Genomic DNA, 10,040 nt, shown 5'->3' with positions numbered 1-10,040 from the left:
TGTATTGAGCACTAAGGTATTTATTTGAACAATACACTGTAGCATTAGAGGCACATCTTGTCATTTTTGTCTTGCATATATATATTTATATATATATATACATATATATATATATATATATATATATATATGACCATGTCCTTATGGCTTTAGATGTACAAACACTTCTTCCTTTGAATGCTAATGGTCTGTAGTCTATAGCGACATACATCTGATGTCTCTTTAAATCAAGCTGGTGAAATAATTGAGTTTCCGTTCTATGGCTATCTTTACATCTTTATTTTTCAGACTGTAGATGACGGGGTTCAGCATGGGAACCGCGGCGGTGTTGAACAAAGCTAACAGTTTATTGGAACTGAAGGTGCCAACTGGCGTCAAATACTGACAAACAAGGGTTGTGTAGTGAACGGTGACGACTGAGAGGTGGGAGGAACATGTGTAGAAGGCTTTGGATCTCCCACTGGTGGACCTTATTCTCATGATAGTGGCAATAATGAACATATAGGAGATGAAAGTGAGACAAAAAGGGGTGAAGGTGGAAAGTAGAACCCCCTCTGTGAATATGAGAAGCTTCAGGATGGAGGTGTCACTGCAGGACAGATTTATCAGCGGCACAATGTCACAGAAGAAGTGGTTAATTACGTGGGATGTGTAACAAGTGAAGCCTGATAGTATAGCCATAGGGGGGACAATTTGTAGGAGACTCAGTGACCAGCAGAACGTGGCTAGAACAGCACAGAACCTGTCGTTCATGACGGAGGTATAATGCAATGGGTTACAGATGGCGACATAGCGGTCATAACCCATTGCAGTCAGTAACATCAGCTCGTTGCCAGACAGCCATGAAAAAACAAACACCTGCAGCATGCAAGCGATAAAAGATACAGCCATATCTCCCACTACAAAGATAGAGAGGACCTTATGTAGGGCAACCGTGGAGGAAGCCATGTCTAGGATCGACAGGTTGCTCAGGAAGAAGTACATGGGAGTGTGGAGCTGAGGGTCCAGGCAGACCAGTAGAAAAATAGTCACATTGCCTCCAAGAGTGATGAGATAAATGATGAGAACCAGGAGGAAGATCAGTACCTGCAACTCTGGGACATCTGACACCCCTTTAATGACAAAATAGGACACCATGGTCTGATTTTTCTGATCCATATTTTAGCAGATACATTAAAGAACAAGTGAGGCTGCTATGTAGGTATTTTTTTCAATATCTTAATGTTTTAATGTGTGAAAATACCAACCAAGAAACAGAGAGTCAGGGACAATGTCTTAGAGAAGTCATAGGGGATGGACAGTAAAACAGGATTCAGGAAAAAATGGTAATTACTTGGCGGTGAAGAGAAGAAGCGTTATAGTAATGCAGCTAAATAAAGTTTCAATTCAGAGTTTATAAGATCCATCTAGAAGCCGTTGTGATAATTATGTTGCAAGGTTACCTGCTAACACACATCCATTCATATGGAGGACGTTTTATAATCTCCTGACAGGCCTCATAACAAGTGCTCAGAGGGCTGGAGTCCCTCCAGACCAGGTTTGCTAGCTAACAATTATTTATAGAGTGTTATTCCTGGAATCTCATTAGCGATCTTTCCTACAGTCTCTTTGGCGCAGCTGTTGATTTAAAGCGGATTGAGCTGAATTTATCAAGTCCTGCTGTAGCAGAAATAAAAAGACAAAATAACAAACATCTACAATCACTTTAGTATTACCCAGAGATGTCTTCAGGATATAATTCTATGATTGTGGCAAATATTCAACCAACACAATTTTAGGAACAGTGACATGTTACAAAACATTTTGGGCCATCAACACTTTCTTAAGCTTTAGTACCAAACCTAAGCGTTGTCGCTAACCTTTGTTATCTTTTAGTTTATAGCTGAGAGCATACATAAGACTTAGATACAGCCAGTGGAGGAAATCCGTTCTGTTGGGGTAATGGGTAAAAGGGGTAGTACTGGCACTTGGGGAAAAGAGTATAACAAGTATTAGTAAGTACTGTTCCCTATGTCCAGAATGGTTCTCCAATAATCTGAACCTGAGCCATTCATGATAATGCTTCAGCCAAAAAACATTTGCTGTTGGTTCCTGGCAATAATAGCTCCCATGTAGTGTTATGTAGGGTTACGCTGGTCCTTAACTTTTGGACCTGGCTCTTTGAGTAATTTGTCCAGTGAGTGTGACATACTGTAATGTGTAAACCTTGGTGGTGTTTGAAAGCTTACTGGGATGTAGGATAAGTCCCTGTGATCTTGCATTGATCCTACTGCCAGCTACAAAATAGGTTCTTGCTTTGGGGTAATGGAGGAAAGAGAGCAGGAAAGAGACGTTCAGAGGAAAAGGTGAAACCTGGAGAGCACATGGATAATGTATATAGTATGTGCCAAAGCAAAGCATGCTACTTTCCAGACAATAAGTTACTCCTTTCCAGAGCAGTTACTGCCTGACCAGGAAAACTGAGACAATGGGAACTATTCGTCATCACTAGTGTCTGTTACATATGCGGAGACTGTTTTATGTAATCGAACCATTCATTATTATGGGCTCGACAGGGCTATGTAGTATTCAGCAAACTTCGAAAGTTGATTTCCAGTACTCCTTCCCATGGAACAGTTGTCCCTACACCAGAGCAATGTTGAATTGGAATGCCGAATTGGTCTGGAAATTCAGTTTCCACCGCCGTGGCAAGTTGGATACTATCAGATAGCCTCCAATGGAGAGTAGGAACCAAGATGTGTGTGCTGATATACATGTAATACAATTTTATCATTCCCTGCATAAGTTGTGACTCCCTTTTGTTTTAGGGCATCATTTGAAAAATTTCAGTTGTGTAATGTTCAATAATAATAAGTGTTCTTTAAAATTATAATACATTGTTCATACATAAAACCACATTCATAAGCTTATAGGCTGACCTGCTGGATAAATGTTCACCATCATGGAATGATTATTGGTGTCTGAAGTGGGGTATTTAAGTATCTAAGAATACTTTTTGGATGCACACAGGATCACAATTATCACTGCTTGACACCAACCCTAGTTACACCACTGTGCATACTGTACCTAATATTAATTCTAAATTTTAATACATAATAATTTTTCGCCAATACCCACCAACTGCCCAATACCTTTTGGAAATCTTTTGTTTTCTTTCTGGATATATCCATCATTCCATAGCGTACCTTCTTAATCTACAGAAAACAATTTTATTAGTATAAATTACTATAGGAACTAGAAATAAGGTGTTTTTTGTTGACTAACAAGAAACTGTACATTCACCCCTTCTCTCAACAGTATGTCCTGAATGTTTATCACAAGTATATGGTGTTATTCATAACATTAACATTGGCAAAATATATACTGTACTAAACGTGACAAAATGGAATAATGGTCTGTTACTTCAGCATAGATCTTGGCCAATTAAAAACAAGTCCAGGATTTATCAGTGAGTGGCTACTCCAGGGGGAAGTTGGAGGTATATTAATTAAACTCAAATTACATTTGCTGACTACTTTTCAGGTAAGTCACAGCTACAAATTGTATATTTTGTTTAGGACCCATATCATCAGGTACTTTGAAACAAAGATATAACTTTTATTGGGTGATCCACAGACTTAGTAGTTGGCTTGGTCCCTACATGACCACATCTTGAAGGCTTCTTTTACAGCTTTGGGAGTGTTGTATGATGACCCAAATAGTTTGGCTTCCCCATGGGCATATCTTCAGGCTTTACAACAACATCTGGAGGAGGTAGATGAGTATTATACCATATTTCTGAGATGAAATATGACCATGGATTCATAGGTGTTGGAAGGGGTAGAAGAGGTTTTTGGGAAGAGGTGTTATGTTTAGCCAAAGTTGTACACGCTGAAACAAAGTGATATTTTGTTGCATTGTTTCCCACCAGTAACTACTAGAAGACAATTTAAAAGATGTCTTTGTACCAAACAGAAGTTTCTGGCAGAATTCAGGAGGAAGAACTGTTGGTATCAAACTCTTCTTAAGTTCATCTGAATTTCCTTTATCTGAGGAATCATATGAACGGAACAAGACACCTGATTTGGTGTTATTTGAGTTGGGACAGAAAGTGATAGCCGATTATAAAAGAAGAAAAGTGATCACCCGGCATTACTGGGATTGAAGTAATGAACAGTCTGGAGGTTTAACAAATTACAGATATTTTGTGGTCAGTAAAGGTGATATCAAGACAAATCTAGAAGATGTCTCAATTCCTCCAGGGACTAGTATCTGGTCCATGAAAAAATGATCCTAGAAAAAATTATAATTTCAGAGTGTTAGGCGCCGGGGTCCGCATGTCCGCGCGGCCCGGCGCCTAGCAACTAGGGACGCCGTGCGCGTTCAGCCGCCGGCTCCCTAGCAACGCTGGACGCCAGGCGCGCTGAGCCGCACGGACCCTAGCAACGGGGACGCCACGGGCGGACCGCGTTCCCCGTTGCAGGGCCTAATTAACAAGCACACACACTTGTCCTCTGGCCGTGCAGCAAGGCAGCTGCACGGCATTTATTCCCAATCAGGCTCTAAGCAGCTGATTGGAGGACTCCCTGTTAAATACCTTCCCAGTACTTCTCACAGACGCCGGTAATAGCTTCCTGCATGCTGCTTTGGTTTGCTGAGAGTCTGTTCCAGTCCTGCTGTATCCGGTCATTCCTGTCCTCAGAAGTCCTGTATTCGGGAGTTGTCATCTCATCCCAGGAAGTCGTTTGGTCCCCAGTTGTCCTGACTGATCACCTTTGTATATCGAGTGGTGTTCCGTGAGTTGCGGCTCTGCCGTGTGTTGCGGCTCAACCGCTTTATCTTTATATATTCTGTTTTTGGAGCATTTGCGGAGGGTTCCGCTTCCACAAGTCCTCTCTGGAACTCGGCGGTGCTGGGTAGGAGAAGTGGACAAGTGGATATTTTGGTTGTCCTTTTCCCTGGCGGTGTTTCCGCACATATTCTAGTTTTAAGTTAGCTTGTAGCCCCTGGCCTGGTTGTTTAGTCAGAGGGCCCCTTGTTATCACCCTGTCTCGGATTTCCCTTTGTCTCTCATTAAGACCTGGGGGGGCATCGGAGTTGGGCAGACATAATCCGCCCTTCAAACGCGGCTGCCATGTGCTCAAGCAACCATAGTCTCGCAGGGGATTTCCGACAGCACGGGTGAGACAACGGAGTTAGGGCGCAAGGGGCTATTTTCCATTTCCGCTCCCTTCCCCAGCATTTCGTTCCAGTGCTCCGGTCCTCGCAAAAAGATCTCCTCAGACCAGAGTGCTGGAATCATAACATTATTACCGGCCAAACCAAAAAATTAAAATTAAACAGGGCTTTAATTTTTTCCTCTCATTCAGTTTTTGTTAAAATTTTTTGGCCTCATGAATCCGACAGGTTTAGGGCCAAACCCTGGCCAGCTCTTAGTCAATCAGATTCAAGAACTTACTCAGATGGTTCAGGATCTTTCTCTTCGGGTGAGGTCGCAGGAAGATCTTTTGCGAGCCTCCCCAAAGGTAGTCCCTGAACCAAAGATGCATTTGCCTGACCGTTTTTCTGGCGATAGAAAATAATTTTTTAGTTTTAAAGAATCCTGTAAACTTTATTTCCGTTTAAGACCTACTTCCTCTGGTTCTGAATCTCAGCGGGTTGGGATTATTATTTCTTTACTCCAGGGGGATCCTCAGACCTGGGCGTTCGGTTTAAGGGCAGAGGATCCTGCGTTGTTGTCAGTAGATGCTTTCTTTAAGTCTTTAGGGCTTTTGTATGATGACCCAGATAGAGAGGCGTCCGCTGAAAGTCAGCTGCGCCCTCTCAAACAAGGAAGAAATCCTGCAGAGGTTTATTGTACTGAGTTTCGCCGTTGGTCGAACGACTGTGGCTGGAATGACCCAGCCCTGCGCAGTCAGTTTCGCCTCGGCTTATCAGAGTCTATTAAAGACAGTCTCCTCCAGTACCCCGCTCCTGAGACTCTCGATAAACTCATGGAGCTTTCTATTAAGATTGATCGTCGTCTCAGAGAGCGGAGGGCTGAAAGAGGAACACCTGTAAGGTCAAGTCCTTGTGTTTATTCCATTCCAGAAGACGTAGAGGAGCCCATGCAGATGGGTCTCTCCCGGCTGTCTCCTGAGGAAAGGGCCAGAAGGCAAAATTCCGGTCTTTGTTTGTACTGTGGTGGTAAGGGACATTTTGCTCGTAACTGTCCGAACAAGTCGGGAAACGCTTTGACCAGGTGAATTGTGAGGGGGTTCACCTAGGTCTGCAGCTTATCTCCTCGAATAACTCTCTTTTAGTCCCAGTTAAGGTTTCCTTTGGCAGCCTCAGTTCTTTGGTGTTGGCTTTTGTTGACAGTGGAGCTGCAGGAAACTTTATGGATTTAACTTGGGCTAAGGCCTTAGGCATTCCTCAGTTACCACTGGGTAGGTGTGTCACCATGCATGGCTTAGATGGGAGTCCGCTTTCCAACGGGGTTATTACTCACCGTACACCTCCCGTAGTACTTACAGTAGGAGCTTTACATTCCGAAAAGATCGAGTTCTATCTAACACATTGCCCAGCAGTTCCAGTTGTTCTGGGTCACCCTTGGCTGGCCTTTCATAATCCCACCATTGATTGGCGGTCCGGGGAGATTTCACAATGGGGTACTTTTTGTGCTAAGGAATGTATTTCGTTTCCAGTTAGAGTAGCAGCTATCATTCCAGAACTCATTCCTGTGGAATACCAGGAGTTTGCCTATGTATTCTCCAAAGGCAATGCGGACATTCTGCCTCCCCATCGGCCTTATGATTGTGCTATTGAGCTAATCCCTGGTGCCGCATTGCCAAAGGGGAGATTATATGCATTGTCCGGGCCAGAAACTTCGGCTATGAATGACTATGTTCAGGAGAGCTTACAGAAAGGTTTTATTAGACCATCAAAAGCCCCTTTAAGTGCTGTTTTTTTCTTTGTGGAGAAAAAGGATGGCTCGCTTAGACCATGCATAGATTTTAGAGCCTTGAATAAAATCTCAGTCAAAAACACCTATCCTTTGCCGTTGATTTCTGTACTCTTTGATCAGTTACGTTCTGCTGTGATTTTTTCTAAAATTGACCTGAGAGGAGCTTACAACCTCATCCGAATTAAATCTGGAGATGAGTGGAAGACGGCTTTCAGTACTCAGTCGGCCACTACGAATACCTGGTGATGCCGTTCGGCCTGTCTAATGCTCCAGCAGTTTTTCAAGACCTCATTAACGATGTGCTCCGTGACTTCCTAGGGAAATTCGTGGTCGTTTATTTAGACGACATCTTGATTTTTTCTGAATCGATGGAACAACATATCACCCAGGTGCGTCTGGTTCTTCAAAAGTTACGTGAGAATCATTTATATGCCAAACTGGAGAAGTGTGAATTTCACGTCACGAAAGTATCTTTTTTAGGGTACATAATTTCCCCTCAGGGATTTTCCATGGAACCTAAGAAGCTTCAGGCCATCCTTAATTGGGCGCAACCCACCAATTTAAAAGCAATTCAGCGCTTTTTAGGGTTTGCGAATTATTATAGGAGGTTCATTCATTCTTTTTCTGACCTGGTTGCTCCCATTGTGGCTCTGACAAAGAAAGGAGCGGATCCTACCAACTGGTCGCATGAAGCTGAGTTGTCCTTCCGGGCTCTGAAACAAGCCTTTGTCTCAGCTCCAGTCCTCAGACATCCTAATCCGGAATTGCCCTTTGTTGTGGAGGTTGATGCCTCAGAGGTTGGAGTGGGGGCTGTCCTTTCTCAAAAGGTTCCGGTGTCTTTGGACTTACATTCTTGTGCCTTTATGTCCAGGAAGTTCTCCTCCGCTGAATCCAATTATGACGTTGGTAATCGGGAGTTACTGGCGGTAAAGTGGGCTTTTGAGGAGTGGAGGCAATGGCTGGAAGGAGCAAAGCATACTATTTCGGTATTGACTGACCATAAGAACCTGCAATACATTGAATCAGCTAAACGGCTTAATGCCCGGCAGGCACGTTGGGCATTATTTTTTACTCGTTTCAAATTTATAATCACTTTCAGGCCTGGTTCCAAGAATACTAAAGCTGATGCCCTGTCACGTAGTTTTCTTCCGGTTCACAATAACAATCCTGTTGTTACCCCAATACTTCCATCTTCGGTCATCCGGGCAGGCCTCACACAGGATTTATTTACCCAGTTAAACCAGCTTCAACACCAAGCTCCTAGATTTACTCCTGCTGGTCGTCTTTACGTTCCTGAATTTTTGAGAGCTACTGTTTTAACTGAATTCCATGACAACAAGGTTTCAGGGAATCCGGGAATCACTAAGACATTGGAGTTAGTCTCTCGCTCAGTATGGTGGCCTAGTATGTCTAAAGACGTTAGGGAATTTGTTTTTTCATGTCAGGTTTGTGCACAGCATAAGGTTCCCCGTTCCTTGCCTATCGGGCAACTTATGCCCTTAAGTGTCCCTCTCAGGCCATGGTCTCATATTTCCATGGATTTTGTGGTTGACCTTCCCCTTTCAGCCGGATTCCGAGTCATATGGGTGGTAGTGGACCGTTTTAGTAAAATGGCTCATTTTATTGCTCTTCCCCGATTGCCTTCTGCTCAAGGGTTGGCAGTTTTGTTCCTCCGCCATGTGTTTAGGCTTCATGGGTTACCCACTGATATTGTTTCTGATCGGGGTCCACAATTCATCGCACAATTCTGGAGATGTTTTTGTGCTTCATTAAAGATGAAACTGTCATTAACATCCGGTTATCACCCACAATCCAACGGGCAAACCGAACGAGTTAACCAGTCATTAAAACAATATCTGCGCTTGTATTCAGCCAAACTCCAGAATGATTGGTCCGAGTTTCTTCCTTTGGCTGAATTTGCTTACAATAATTCCTGTCATTCCTCCACTAAAGAGTCTCCATTCTTTTCAGTTTTTGGTTTTCACCCCAGAGCTAATTCTTTTTTTCATCATTCTCCAGTCTCCTCGCTGGCATTGACCTCCCATCTCAGAGCAATTTGGAAAAAAGTGCACCTTGCTCTCAGAAAAGCGGCCTTTCGAGAAAAGAAATTTTCTGACAGGCTCCGACGTCCTTGCACTTTTAAGGTGGGAGACAAGGTGTGGTTGTCAACTCGCAACATCAGGCTTCGACAATCCTCGGCTAGACTGGGACCCAAATTTATTGGACCATTTCTTATTATTAAAAGAGTCAACCCAGTTGCCTTTCGGCTACGTTTACCAAGATCTCTCAAAATTGGAAATACGTTTCATTGTTCCCTGTTGAAACAATACGTTTCATCCAGTAGATTTCCTCGGAGGATCTCTCAGGGTAGATCTCCAGTGGATGTACAGGGACAACAGGAGTTCTTGGTAGAGAAAGTTCTTGATTCCAAATTGTCCCGGGGTCGGCTTTATTTTTTAGTTCACTGGAAAGGCTATGGTCCGGAGGAAAGGTCCTGGGTCCTAGATAAGGATCTTCATGCCCCTAGGCTCAAGAGGGCATTTTTTCAGGAATTTCCTCAGAAGCCTGGCTTTAGGGGTTCCTTGACCCCTCCTCAAGGGGGGGTACTGTTAGGCGCCGGGGTCCGCATGTCCGCGCGGCCCGGCGCCTAGCAACTAGGGACGCCGTGCGCATTCAGCCGCCGGCTCCCTAGCAATGCTGGACGCCGGGCGCGCTGAGCCGCACGGACCCTAGCAACGGGGACGCCACGGGCGGACCGCATTCCCCGTTGCAGGGCCTAATTAACAAGCACACACACTTGTCCTCTGGCCGTGCAGCAAGGCAGCTGCACGGCATTTATTCCCAATCAGGCTCTAAGCAGCTGATTGGAGGACTCCCTGTTAAATACCTTCCCAGTACTTCTCACAGACGCCGGTAATAGCTTCCCGCATGCTGCTTTGGTTTGCTGAGAGTCTGTTCCAGTCCTGCTGTATCCGGTCATTCCTGTCCTCAGAAGTCCTGTATTCGGGAGTTGTCATCTCATCCCAGGAAGTCGTTTGGTCCCCAGTTGTCCTGACTCATCACCTTTGTATATCGAGTGGTGTTGCGTGAGTTGCGGCTCTGCCGTGTGTTGCGG

The 10,040-nt window shown here is 44.2% G+C and overlaps 2 protein-coding genes across 2 annotated transcripts in view; one reads left to right on the top strand and one right to left on the bottom strand.

Moving 5' to 3' along the window:
• Window positions 1-222: 222 nt before the first annotated feature.
• On the bottom strand, window positions 223-1,158 carry LOC134949960 (olfactory receptor 6C1-like). Its single transcript, XM_063938641.1, has one exon. It carries the CDS (start codon window positions 1,156-1,158, stop codon window positions 223-225), a length of 936 nt encoding a protein of 311 aa, XP_063794711.1.
• A 2,232-nt stretch (window positions 1,159-3,390) lies between these two features.
• LOC134949959 (olfactory receptor 2AP1-like) overlaps window positions 3,391-10,040 on the top strand; it is a 37,497-nt gene continuing 30,847 nt past the window's right edge. Inside the window, exon 1 of the mRNA XM_063938640.1 lies at window positions 3,391-3,478. Coding sequence (XP_063794710.1) covers window positions 3,391-3,478 — 88 coding nt within the window. The remainder of the gene's footprint in view (window positions 3,479-10,040) is intronic.

This window comes from Pseudophryne corroboree, chromosome 8 (assembly GCF_028390025.1).
Source record: "Pseudophryne corroboree isolate aPseCor3 chromosome 8, aPseCor3.hap2, whole genome shotgun sequence".
Taxonomy (NCBI): domain Eukaryota; kingdom Metazoa; phylum Chordata; class Amphibia; order Anura; family Myobatrachidae; genus Pseudophryne; species Pseudophryne corroboree.
This window is presented reverse-complemented; position numbering and strand designations above follow the sequence as displayed.